Source organism: Strigops habroptila, chromosome 8 (assembly GCF_004027225.2).
Source record: "Strigops habroptila isolate Jane chromosome 8, bStrHab1.2.pri, whole genome shotgun sequence".
Lineage (NCBI taxonomy): Eukaryota > Metazoa > Chordata > Aves > Psittaciformes > Psittacidae > Strigops > Strigops habroptila.
In genome coordinates, this window is record NC_044284.2 from 47,193,724 (window position 1) to 47,207,373 (window position 13,650).

Genomic DNA, 13,650 nt, shown 5'->3' on the forward strand with positions numbered 1-13,650 from the left:
AAATGTATATCTGTATTTTTGGATCATGTTATAGATAATGGATATATTGCTATAAATAAAGTATTTTTGGGAACAAAGCTGTGGGAGAGCGCGTTGTGCTGTTGCGGTGGGCAGGGGGTGCTGCACCGGGCCGGCCGGCTGGGGCCCCGGACGGGCGCTAGGACCCAGCGCGGTCCCGCGGGGAGGGAGGGCGCTGCTGCGGCCTCCTGCCGCCAGGCGGCGCCGGTGGGACGGGGTCTGAGCCGCGGCCGCCATTGCCGCCCGCAGCGGAGCGGTCCCGGGGCTGCCCGGCCCACAGGCGGTTTGCCCACCCTGAGCGGGGCGTGAGGCGGCCGCACCCCGGCCGCGGTTCGGCGGGCTGCCGGGCACCGCGGAAGGGAGAGTGTCTGTCCGAGGCGCTGCTGCGCGATAGGCGGCCTCCCGCACCGCCGGGTTGCCGCCGGGCAGGGCGGCCGTCACCCGTAGAGCCCGTGTTCAGCTCCTCACAGGCTGCGAGAGGAGCCCGCAGAGCGCGGGGAGCGGAGCTCGCCCCTCGGCTGGACCCCTCTTGTGCAGGGTGGCCATGGGGGTTCCGCCTGTGGTGCCCCGCTGCGCTGTGTGGAGGCGCTGGGCGCCGCTGGGCTGGCTGACGGGCTGCCACAGGAGCGCCTCGGCACAGCAGGGCGGCACTAACGCCCCGGGGGTGCTTCGGCAGAGGGAACTGCCCCGGAGTGCGGCTCCCAGGCCGTGCGGCTGGAGGCCCCGGAGCAGGAGAGCGCTCCATGCAGCCGCCCCCAGCTGGCAGGAGGTCATGCTGACCAGCGAGCGGTACGGAGTGCGGCGGCTGCCCTTCTCCCGGGTGTCTGACGGCGATGTGGCGTTCTTCGAGCGGATAATGCCAGGCAGAGTCATCACAAATGCGGAGGAATTGAAACCGTTTAACGTGGACTGGCTTAAGTCGGTCCGAGGTAAGTGAGCTTGCTTAGATTTTGGTTAAACCTCCTCTCTGCCTCTGTACCGTACCGGAATGAGAAGCCAAAGAAAATCGTCTTTGTTTATAGCAGGCCACATCTTTACAGAGCAAAATTCTCCTTTGAGAATTATCTAATATCTGATAATCTTTCAGGCTTTCGTTAAAAAATAAATAATAAACCTAAGACCTATTAACTTACTATTTTTTTTTCCCCGTTGATTCAGTTAACAGTTTTGGCTGAACTTCAGAAAACAAGTGTTGTGAAATTTTCAGTTGTTCTTGTCAAAGATTTCATAAGAATATAAAACCTTTTCCATTGCCCTCACTGGCAGCCGAGTCTAATATATACATGCAAAGCTTTTGCAGTGCTTTAAGGGAAAGCCTACTATTGAAAATGTTTGGTTTAAAAGTGGTTAAAATACCTTTGCCTCACGGTGGAGGGAGCGTTGTTAGTTCAGACATCATGCTTTACCACCTTTTCTTTCTGACCTCTGTAGAACCCCCACCTTGCCTTCAGAGTCCCTTGCTTTCATTGCAGGCTGTAGCAAGCTGATGTTGAAGCCGCAGACGACAGCAGAGGTGTCTCAAGTTCTCAGGTAATGTGCACCTTTTCTGCTGGGCTTTGTGGTGAGGAAGCTCAGGTGAGGGAGGGTATGTCAGGTGAAGGGGACTCCTGGATGTTCAGGCGCTAGTTACTCAAGCACTGGAAATGCTGGAGATGTTTTCTTCTTGCAGTGTCTTGTAGTTGAGCTTTAAGGACTTCAGCTCCCTCTTCTGCTCTTTATATCCCAGCTGCCCACTGTTTCCTGATGTAGCTTTTGTTCCAGCTGCTCCCAGGACCAGAGACACTGGATGCTGTTCCTAGCCTGGGGTTATGGCCGTGATGGATATATAATCTTAACATATCAGATAACAGATGCAGGTTCCTGAGTTAGGAATGTTTTCACTTGGGGAGCTGAAATTTTTTGAGGCAGAAAAGGACTTCCACTTGTGACCTGTATTTCTCAGGCCCAGTGCACTCCCTGGCCCTCAGTTTTTCTGGATGATGGTGTCGTGTCAGTATCAGTCAGACACAAAGGCCAAACTTCTGTTTGTTTTACAAGATAAAACTCATCTGTCCTGGCCAGGTGTGCTTGCAAAGGCTGTGGCAACCAACAGGCCTCTCAATCAATGTTGATGGCTTTGAGTAGAAGGGTCTTAAGAGTGCTTAGTGTGGAGGAGAGATGCAGAGGGGGGAGAGGTAAGCAAGTGGATTCAGTGTTGATGAGTTTTCTGCTTTTTTGTTGGAATCAGACACTGTGCCGGTGCTCAAGAGGAGCAGTTGTGTTGAAGGATTCAGGAAGGTGTGTATGAAAAGGTAAAGGTTAGGCCAGAATCGGGCAGTTTGAGGAGCTAATGTTTTGCCCACTAAATCAGTAAGAACACTTGCCTGGTTTGCTGTTGTGAGCATCAGGATGTGAGATCACTGTTTGGCTGGAGAGCTAAAAGCTGCAGGAACCCGCTCCTGGTGCTGTGTGGCTTTGTGCCATCCATTGTGCAGGATCCTCTCTGAGTTCAGAGAGGATGTGATGGGGGTGCTTTGCAGGGATGGTGCAGGCTGGCAGGTGATGCCGCTGAGGCATAGATGCATGAGCTTCATCACCTACAGGGCATTCATTTCTTAAGGGTGGGAAGAGGCCAGTAATGTCTTAAACTGTTGTCAGAGCCCACTGAGGAAGTCAAATTGTTAACAGAAACTGCTATATAAATAGCTTGCTATAAATGGAAGTGTGAGCAGTGATTTCCAGGCAGAGGTTGTGTGGCACATCTGTGGATATGCTCATCTGTAGGTATGCACAGGGATAACCCCAAGTGTTCGTTCCTTTGCTCAGTGCTGGGTGAGTTCAGTAAGGAGTTGTGCTTTCTCACTTTTGCAGTGAAACTATCCCTCTGTGTCACTTTAATCTTTAGGCTAAATGCTGCTTAATTTTAAGAAGCATTAAGCATTGTTGCAACAGTAGACGTTTATGTGGAGGTGAAACTCTTCTAATAGACTGGATTAGGGCCTTAAAATGTGTAAGACTTCAGAAACCTTTTTCTTTCTAGGTACTGTTACGAGAGGAACCTGGCAGTGAACCCTCAAGGGGGTAACACAGGCCTTGCTGGGGGCAGCGTTCCTGTCTTTGATGAGATCATTCTCTCCACTGTTCTCATGAACCGGATCACCAGCTTTGACAAGGTGTCTGGTAAATATTGTAAGATGTAAGGCACAGAAATGAGCCCCAGGCCCTGAACCAGCCATTTTCCTGGGAACCGATAGCTACAGGATCACCAATGATCATAAGGGATGTCAGAGACTTGTTTCATCCAGACTCCTGCTCCTGATGTAATCCTTAGGTTATAACAGTAGCAGACAAAAAATCATGTTTTATTTACCTTTTTCTGGAGTATCAGCTTGTTGCAGGTTGTTTATGTTTCAGGAATCCTTGTGTGCCAAGCTGGCTGCATCTTGGAGAAGCTCAGCGAGTACTTGGAGGAGCAGGGGTTTATCATGCCGCTTGACTTGGGGGCAAAGGGTAGCTGCCACATAGGCGGCAATGTGGCCACTAATGCTGGAGGCCTACGGCTCTTGAGATACGGCTCTCTCCGAGGGACAGTGCTGGGACTGGAAGTGGTAAGGCGAGTACCTGGCAGTTCCTTTCTGTGTTTAAACCTCTACTTCATACCATTTCCTGCTATTCTAGCCCTTAGCTATCTATTATGCAGACAAGTTCCTCTCCAGGCTTCCACTTAACTTTTCCTTCTATGGCTCTTTTGAGAAGGGGTCAACAAGTGTCTTCATGTGTGTAGCATCTCCTATTGCTACCATAGTTCCCAGCTTCCATATCTGTCCTTACTGACAGAAGTGGTGTTAGATGGTTTTCTAATCCAGAGAAATGAGAAGAAGGTAGGGAGAGATTTGGTGATCCCAAGTTACCTGCATGAGGTTGGTTCCTCTGTAGAGTGGTGGGGCTCTGGAACATTCTATCAATCCCATCCTACAGCACTGTCTTCAAGTGGCTGCTCGCTTGGCTTCTAATAGAGCTGTCCACTTTGGGTTTGTTTGGCTGCTGGCTTTCTCCTAGGTCTTTGCTGTTCCTCAGCCTGCTTCTGCCCTACAGGCCTGTGCCTCTCTGTGTAAAGGCTGGGATAAGTTCTAAAAGATTTGGGGGCTTGGGAGCAAAAAGCTAATAGGAAATAAATTAGGTAGGTAGCAAAAGCCTCATTTGGTTTTATTGTGCAGGCCCAGAAAGGAGAGCTTTTGCTTCTCAGTTAGTCCCTCTAGTGTCAAAACAGCCTTTAATAACATGTCTTGGAGACATTCAGCCTCGATTTAAGGCTCAAGTGGAGGGCTTACTTCATTCTGGTTAACTATGTTCACTGGTTTAAATAGTGTTCCTTCTTTCTGTTGAGTAATGGTCTTCACCACTGGTGAGAAAAGCAGAGAAATTCAGTCTTCTGTTATTACTCGTCCTGGTGGAACATGTGCAAACAGCACCGTAAAAAAAGAAGCAGAAAAGTTTTGGGGAAGATTCAATTAGGATATAGAGGGGAGGAAGAACTGGGAATAGAGAAACAGAGACAAGGCTCTGGGAATGGGCTGCACTGGGGTCCACTGGTCGTTAGCTTGGTAGTAGACAAGCTTATGCCAGCAGATTTCTGCATAGGTGCTTTGACTGGTCTCTGGATTCCCACAGGTGCTGGCTGATGGCTCAGCTCTGGACTGTTTGGCCTCTCTACGCAAAGATAACACTGGCTATGATTTGAAGCAGCTTTTCATTGGATCTGAGGGGACCTTGGGAGTTATCACTGCTGTCTCCATACTCTGTCCTCAGAAACCAAAGGCTGTGAACCTGGCATTCCTAGGTAGGAGCTGGTACTAAGTTCACACCTGAATTCAGAGGCTGGGAAGGGCGGAGGAATGGAGGGCAGAAAGCACTGGTCGGCCTGCTGAGCTAGACTGCCAGCATCGGCTTGTTTCTGAGAAATAGTATGGTGCTGGATGTTAAAATATCTGTGCAGATCTTTTACATCTGTGGTGTCAATGTGTAAAATACCTGCAAGGGCAGGTTGTTCTGCAAGGGAAGGGGAGCCAGGAGCTTAGCAGGATGAAGAGGCAGGCAGGACACTGTTCTCACTGATGAGGGCTGGGTCTGACAGTAATGAAGCAAGGTGAGCAGGGCAAGTCTGGTGACAGCAAGCAGTCTGTCCAATCCAGTGGTTACCAGGTGAGGCCACAGCGACAAGGCAAGGCTGGGAAGTTAAGTCTGCAGGGCAGGGTCTGGCTCAGCAGGGTACATGGCGAGGCACAGCTACTTCTGAGTGAGTCTCAGCAGGGATGTCCCTGCTTGACTTGAAGCCTGATAGACTTTTTAAATTTGTTTACAAGGGCTTTGGAGCCTGTTTTTCATTCCTGATTCCTCTGTGTTCTGTTTAAAGGGTGTCAGAGTTTTGCTAAGGTTCTGGAAACATTTACAACCTGCAGAGCCATGCTGGGAGAGATCCTATCTGCCTATGAGTTCATGGATGAGAAATGCATGGAATTGGTTGAGAGACATCTCAAGCTATCCAGCCCAGTGACAGGTACCAGTGTCATTCATGCTGTAGAAAGAGGCAATATACTGCTTGGGGATTTTTAGCCTGGTTTTTCTACTTATATATGTGTGTCAATGAGCCTGTGGACATCCCTCGTAATTTTTGTACCCAGTATTCAATTCCAAAGACATTTGGTGGAAGCCTTTAAAGATAAGATTTGTTATTTCTACTTGTTCCCACAAAACTGCTAGTTTTCTGAAAAGCAGTGGCTAGGTAAGGGATATAGCATGTCAGAGAATGCCCTAGAGATAAGGGATTGATACTTGAGCTGTCCTTGCGCTGACACCAGAGAATCTGGGCAGTAGAGCAACCTCTGGAAATGTGCCAGGCTTGGGAAAAGCTCCAGAACCTGAGCTAAATTCCTGTGCATTTTCCCCAGAGCATCTGCTTATTCTGTTCTCCCTCACTTTCAGACAGCCCTTTTTATGTTTTAATTGAAACTTCGGGCTCCAACTCAACCCATGATGAAGAAAAATTGAACAACTTCCTAGAACAAGCCATGGCTTCTGGTTTGGTCACTGATGGAACTGTGGCAACAGATGAGAAGAAAATAAAGGCAAGTCATCATTTCCTCTTGCACAAATCTCTTTGACATGATTCTCTACTTGGATTTGTGTTTTTAATAGGGAAATGTGCAGACTGATGTTTGGTATAAATGTCCCTGAGTGACATATTGAGTAAGAATGCTAAGAGAGAATACTTACCACTGCCAACTCTTCCCAGAAGGCCTAAGTATTTGGGGTTTCAGTTTCCTCTTTTAAAAAGATCAGAATAAGGTACTACATCTTTCAGTAGTTGCTGGGGTAGGACCCAAACTGCCTGAAAACTGTTGAAACCAAAAGTTGAGTTGCTAGCAAGGCCAGGAGTGAGCAAAGTCCTGTAGGTCAGCAGGACAGGGGTGTGTTAGAGCCAGAGACTGTGGTCCCTGGGAGCAGGACGGACACGTAGTGTCTTGGTGAGAAGGGCAGTGTTTTGTGTCCGGTGAACATACGTCTTTTACACTGACCCGTGTTTCTTCCAGCCCCAGTTCCCAAACCAGCCCTTGCAGTTCAGTAGAGGAGGCACATCCCCAGGTCTTGGGAAACCCAGAACAGCTTTTGAGAGAATGCCCATGCCTGTGTTCTTTCTCTCTGGGGTACTAGAAGCTTGAAGAGTTGGTGTATCACTTTACTGTACAATGCTGCCAAGAAAGTATTATTACTAGCTTCCAAGAAGTGGAGGATATCGAGGGAAATCAGATGTTGATGTTATATGCAAAGAATCAAGGCTCTTTTTCCGTCCATGCCACAGTGCATGGAACCCAAGAGGTACTTGGTTTATGTGGATATCTTTGATTGACCAGACGCTGTGGAGCCTGCGGGAGAGGATCACAGAGGCCCTCACTCACGATGGCTACGTCTACAAGTACGACATCTCCCTCCCTGTGGGAAAGCTGTATGATCTTGTGACTGACACCAGGGCTCGGCTGGGCCCAAGTGCCAAAAACGTGATGGGCTATGGCCACTTAGGTAAGTGTGGATGTTGGGAAATGAGGCGATGGCTATTTTGTGCTCCAGGTTTTGCTGGGTAGCTTCCTAATAGGTTTAAAGGTCGTTTTTTGGATTAGTGAAAGGCATAGACTAAATTGCCAAGAGCTGTCAGAAGACGAGGATGCATGAGGATCTTTGTGTTTGAATTTCATTGCTTTCAGGCTGTATTCTGTATATAAACGGCAGATTGCTAGACAGCCAGCCACTGAACTGGTCATTTGTGTATTCATGAAATCACAGACTGGTTTGGGTTGGAAAGGACCTTAAAGCTCATCCAGTTCCAACCCCCTGCCATGGGCAGGGACACCTTCCACTAGCGCAGGTTGCTCCAAGCCCCGTCCAGCCTGGCCTTGAACACTGCCAGGGATGGGGCAGCCACAGCTTCTCTGGGCAACCTGAGCCAGGGCCTCACCACCCTCATAGTGAGGAATTCTTCCTATGTCTAGTCTAAATCTCCCTTCTGTCAGCTCAAAGCCATTTCCCCTTGTCCTGTCACTACATGTCCATGTAAAAAGCCCCTCTCCAGTTTTCTTGTCAGCCCCTTTGGGCACTGGAAGCTGCTCTAAGGTCTCCCCGGAGCCTTCTCTTCTCCAGGCTGAACAAGCCCAGCTCTCTCAGCCTGTCTCCTCAGAGCATCTTTCTGGCCTCCTCTGGACTTGCTCAAGCAGCTCCACGTCCCTCTTGTGTTGGGGGCCCCAGAGCTGGATGCAAGAGGGATGTGGATTCTTGCTCTCTACTTTTTATTGAAATATATAGGTGTCCTGGGTTCAGCTATAGCAGTCATTTTTCTCCTTCTTAGTAGCTGGTGCAGTGCTGTGTTTTTTAACTTTCAGCCTGGGAACAACGCTGATAACATCGGTGTTTTTAGTTGTTGCTAAGTAATGTTTACTCCGACCAAGGACTTTCTCAGTCTCATGCTCTGCCAGGGAGGAGGGGAAGTTGGGAGGAAGCAGAGACAGGACACCTGACCCAAACTAGCCAAAGGGGTATTCCATACCACAGCACGTCATGCCCAGTATATAAACCGGGGGGAGTTACCCGATAGGCCCAGATTGCTGCTCGGGTTGGGCTGGGTATTGGTCGGCGGGTGGTGAGCAATTGTATTCTCTCTCCTTGTTATTTCCCTTATCGTTATTATCACTGGTGGTAGCAGTAGTGGTTTTGTATTATACCTTAGTTACTGGACTGTTCTTATCTCAACCTGTGGGAGTTACATTCTTCCGATTCTCCTCCCCATCCCTCCGGGAGCGGGGGGAGGAAGAAGAGGGGGAGTGAGCGAGCGGCTGCGTGGTTCTGAGTTACCGGCTGGGCTCAAACCATGACAGTTCTTTTTGGCGCCCAACGTGGGGCACGAAGGGTTGAGATAACGACAGATCTGACCAGAGTGTGTCTAATCATATTTGTGATAAGCACTCATTGTTACTGTTCGTCACAATGGTGATTTATTGGCTCTCAGAGTTGTTGCGCTTGATCTCAGTCCCACAGAAGTATAAGGCTCTAGTAGATACCGGTGCACAGTGTACCCTGATGCCATCAAGGTATCAAGGGGTGGAACCCATTTATATTTCTGGAGCGACAGGAGGATCCCAAGAGCTAACTGTACTGGACTGCTTTTTAGTTGTTTAATTGGACCATCAATTTGTACTTGGACACCTTTGGTGTCTTTGGACACTTTTTTTGTCCAAAATGATAAGTCATATTGGAAATCAATTTTGTCTGAGTAATTAACGCTCCAAAAGAGAGTGATAAAGGTAACACACAAAAAGGCTGGTACATTTGTCAGGATGCTTTGGAACTAATTTGATTTCACATTGGTAAATTGGTAGCTTAGCAGAGCTGTTCTGTTTAAAAGAAAAAAAACAAGAGAACATACCAGTAGGCTTGATTTGAGATGATTTCAAAGACATGGAAAGACAAAAAGGCAAGCCTGCATAACAAAGGCTGCCTCTGGTAGCTCTTGGTATTGGGGATTAAGCTGTGTACTGTGAGGCTTTGCTGGAACGCAGGAAGAGGTTCTGGAGTGAGAATGAGTAAAGTTGTGTTCATCTTTGCGTGTTTTGTCTCCTGAATACCCAACAACTATGTGCTTAATCAAAGACCGTCACACACAAGTGGCAAAAGGAGAAAATGTTCTGCTTGCTTTCCTTCTGTTGACACGTGCCAAAGTGCATTTAGAACATTGCACAAACATAATAGGGAGAGAGAAAGTGATGAAGGGCCATATTAAAATCTAATGATCATTATGAAACAGCACTGGGGCAGTCTCTGGCGTGCCACCTCGGTAGTGGGACAGTAACTAAGGCAGCACAGTTTGAATTTTAAAATCACAAATATGGAAATTTTAAAGTAGCTCAAGTCAGAACCCTTCCTCAAATGTCGCACTGAAGGCATGGAAAAACAAAGATCCTGCTTGAAGTGTTTGTGCATGGAGACTAGAAGGATAGCAAATTGTCCTTTACGCAGTCTGGAGACTAACAAAGGCACCGTTGTTTGGGTACATGGAGAAGGCAGTAATGAGTCTCCATTGTGGGACCACTGAGTGTTTCCTACAGACCCCATCTCTGCAATGCTTTCTTACAGGAGATGGAAACTTGCACTTGAACATCACGGCAGAGTCCTATAGCCATTCCCTGCTGGATGCCATTGAGCCGTTTGTGTATGAGTGGACTGCAAGATACAACGGCAGTATCAGTGCAGAGCATGGACTGGGCTTCAAGAAAAAGCAGTTCATTCAGTACAGCAAATCCAAGGAGGCAATCCTTCTAATGCAGCATTTCAAAGCCATGTTAGACCCCAAAGGGATCCTCAACCCATACAAGATGCTGCCCTCCAGTTCCTGAGAGCAACACACGCTGAGAAGTGAGCAGATATCACCACGTAAGGGTGGCACCTGTAGCTCAGTAACTGCACTTTAGCCATAAACAAACTCATGGATCAAGCAAGCACGTGGAATGCTCTTTGGTTTATTTCTTTAAGGTGATTGAACAAGTAAAGAAACGTGGTTCCTCTTGTTAGGGGTGCCTGCTCTTTCTGAAGAGCACGTTATTGTGTTAGTCTGTGTGAGTTTCCTGTTTAACCTGAGCACTGAAACCAAGCATGCAGCTATTGTGTGTGGATATTCCAGCTCTCTTTCCCCTTAGTTTGCTCTGAAGTGAAGTGACACTAGCCAGAGGAGGCTGTGTCACACTTGGGGTGTGCAAGTATCAGAGACACAGGAGAAAAACATGAGGGTGCTATACCACCATCGGAGGGGAGGGCAGAAATCAAAGGGTTGCAGTGAATGGGGCTGCATCTGGCTGGCGACCAGTCCCCAGCGGTGTTTCTCAGGGCTCAGTCCTAGGGCCAGCGCTGGTCAGTACTTCCATCAGTGATCTGGATGCAGGAGTTGAATGCACCATTAGCAATTTTGCTGACAATGCTGCCTCTGAGGGTGGTGAGACACTGGCACAGGTTGCCCAGAGAAGCTGTGGCTGCCGCATCCCTGGCAGTGTTCAAGGCAGTGTTCAAGGCTCCAGTGTTGGACGGGGCTTGGAGCAACCTGGTCTAGTGGCAGGGTGTTGGAACTGGGTGACCTTTAAGGTCCCTTCCAACCCAAACCATTCTGTGATTCTAAGCTGGGAGTGCTGTTGACTCGCTGGAGGGACAAGAGACCTTGCAGAGGGATCTAGATAGACTGGAGCATCAGGCAGTAATCAGCGGTGTGAAATCTAACAAGTCCAAGTGCTGGGACAGAGTAGCACCAAGCATGAGTATAAACTGGGAGAGAAGTGGCTGGGGAGCAGTCCTGCAGGGAAGGATCTGGGGTGCTGGGTGGCAGCAGGCTCACAGGAGCCAGAAGTGTGTGCCCAGGCAGCTGAGAGGACAAACTGCATCCTGGGGTGCATCAAATGCAGCAAAACCAGACAGCCAAAAGACGTGATTGTCCCACTGTACCCAGTGTTGGTGTGGCCTCACCTCGAGTACTGTGGGCAGTTCTGGGCCCCACTGTTTACAGAGGGTGTGAAGGTACTTGAATGTGCCCAGGGGAGGGCAACAAAGCTGGTGACAGCACTGGAAGCCATGTCCTGTGAGGAGCAGCTGAGGACTCTGGGTTTGTCTCCTTTGGAGAAAAGGAGGATGAGGAGCAGCCTCATTGCTCTCTACAGCTTCCTGAGAAGGGGACCTGGAGAGGGAGGTGCTGATCTCTTGTCCCTGGAATCCAGCAATCAGATGCCTGAGAATGGTTCAAAGCTGCGCCAGGGGAGGTTTAGGCTGGATGTTAGGAAGCGGTTCTTTACCCAGAGGGTGGTCAAACACTGCAGCAGGCTTCTTGGAGAGGTGGTTGGTGCCCCAAGCCTGTCAGTGTTTTAAGAGGCAGTTGGGCAATGCCCTTAACAACATGCTTGAAATTTTGGTCAGCCCTGAAGTGGACAGGCCATTGGTTGGACTAGACAATCGTTGTAGGTCTTTTCCAACTGGACTATTTTATTCTGTGATGGGGTTTTTTGTTGGCTTTTTTTTTCCCTCAACAGTCTGTCTGTGGTTTTGAGATTACAGGAGTGGTTGTCATTTACAGTTTGGTGTACAAAACCACATGGTCACCCTGTCAGAGGACAGGCCAAGCCTTCTGCTGGTGAGTCATCTTTAGGTCTAATCAGTGTTTGCTGGTCACATCTATATTTACCAATCCATGTCACTCTTAACCCAGACTGTTGTATCCACATGAAGTAGATGGCTGGGAAAAGCCCAGGGATTTACCAAAGGTAAATTGTGTCAATAACCCAACCACCACCCACAATAAAATAACATTTTCTGTCCACATGGGGCGAGCAGTGGGTGGTGTTTGCCTGGATGTTGGTAAAGTGTCGGTCCTGTCACCACTGTTTCCCACAGTTTTCTCCTGGACAAGCTGGCATGGCGCAGACCAGAGGGGTGTCTGCAGGATGGGCAGGAAACCGGCTCACAGGCTGTGCTCAGAGGGTGGTAATCAATGGTTTTTACTCAGGTCTACTGGTTTGGGAGGCCTCACTGGACTCCATGAGACTAGGAAAGGTGGTTATCTTATCCAGTAACTGTCTTCTCCATTAGCTGCTTTTCAGTGATTTCTGCTCTTCCACAGTGCGGTGAAAGAGATGTTCCACCCAGAGCCTCTTGGGAGAAAATAATCCTGGAAAGTGTTTTGTAATTCTGTTCTTAACCAGAACACCATCTCTACAAGGCTGCAAGCAGTTGAATTGCATTAAGGATGGTGGCTTACACTTAGCACTGTGTTGCAACACCCTTCACAATGTAAATCCGAGGTCACAACTCTCTCAACTTGACCTCACGGATGTTTTTAACAGCAATACCTCCATCTGGTACTCGACCTGCAGTGCCGATATCTAGCCCTGCCCTCTGGTCTCTCCCCTTCAACTCCCTCTTTCACTCCACTATCGGTGCACTCTCCACCTCTCCCTTCATTCCTCAGTACCACTTGGAGAGGAGCTGATCGTTTTCTTCTGGGGTTAAGCAGGGTGAATGTTGCTGTCATTAGAAAAGAGAAGACAGAGTGTGGAACGCAGTCAGCCTGTGCTGCTGTTTTGCATCAGGTGATGCAAAAATATGGAAAGTCCAGAGAAGAAATGTACAGGATTTGCTTTCTGCCAAGTTAAGCTGATGCAGCTCGTTCTTTCTGGATCAGGCTGTTTGTATTCTGTGCCTTTTTCCTATGCCATTCTTTCTGTTCCCCGCCGCCCCCCTCAAACCACTGACCATAATTGTTTAAAATACAGGCTTTGCACATGAACTGTTCTTTTTGGGAAGCAGAACTTTCCATACTGCTTTTTTTCCAGCTGCATGTGGAGAGAGTGCTAGGGGGGGAGTCAGGACTGACAGACAACCTAGTGCTGTGGCCGGGGAAATCCTGGCACAGCTACATTTAGCCATCTTAACACACGAAGATCCTTAAGCTCAATGTAAGTTTACTGTTTCAGCTAAACAGTTACTGTGAGGGAATGGAAGGGAGGAGTTATCACAGGGTTATTTCATGGTATCTTTCCTAGACCTGAAACACCGGTGTTATCCTTCTCTTCCACATTCTCAATGATGCTTTCAAATATTGGTTCATTGTTGTATATAGGAGGGAGAGACAAGGTGGGTATATATGGGGGGGGAGGGGGGGAATATTTTTATAAAGAATCATTTTGGTAGGAATTTCTTGTCCAAAATTCTGGGGGGTTTTGCTGGGACAGACTTAAATATTAGAACAACGTGAATGCTCAGCACTTTGAGGCAGTGGTCTTCTGGCACAGTGAGGAAGCGCTTGACTCTGTATTCATTTTGACTGGGATAGTTAATTGTCTTCACAGTAGCTGGTCTGGCGCTGTGCTTTGGATTCGTGACCAGTGTTGGCAGCACAGGGGTGTTGTAGCTGTAGCTGAGCAGTGTTTGCACAGCACCAAGGTCCTTTCTGCTTCTTACCCGGCCCCACCAGCGAGCGGGCTGGGGTTGCGCAAGAAGCTGGGAGGGGATGCACCAGGGACAACTGCCCCACCATATGATGCCATGCTGGGGGAAGGAGGAAGCAGGTGCCTGAAG

The 13,650-nt window shown here is 48.6% G+C and overlaps 1 protein-coding gene across 4 annotated transcripts; it reads left to right on the forward strand.

Annotated features, from left to right (window-relative positions):
- Positions 1–221: 221 nt before the first annotated feature.
- Positions 222–10,334, forward strand: D2HGDH (D-2-hydroxyglutarate dehydrogenase). Of its 4 annotated transcripts, XM_030496122.2 has the most exons (9): positions 222–947; positions 1,491–1,548; positions 3,038–3,177; positions 3,412–3,605; positions 4,669–4,837; positions 5,411–5,554; positions 5,980–6,122; positions 6,909–7,074; positions 9,676–10,140. In XM_030496122.2, exons 1-9 carry the CDS (start codon positions 563–565, stop codon positions 9,933–9,935), a joined length of 1,659 nt encoding a protein of 552 aa, XP_030351982.1. In that variant the 5' UTR covers positions 222–562; the 3' UTR covers positions 9,936–10,140. The 4 variants fall into 4 exon arrangements, with proteins under 4 accessions (XP_030351982.1, XP_030351984.1, XP_030351985.1 ...); XM_030496125.1 differs by lacking the exons at positions 222–947; positions 1,491–1,548 and adding an exon at positions 2,251–2,295 and having other exon boundaries at positions 9,676–10,334; XM_030496124.1 differs by lacking the exons at positions 222–947; positions 3,038–3,177 and having other exon boundaries at positions 1,533–1,548; positions 9,676–10,334.
- The last annotated feature ends 3,316 nt before the right edge of the window (positions 10,335–13,650 follow it).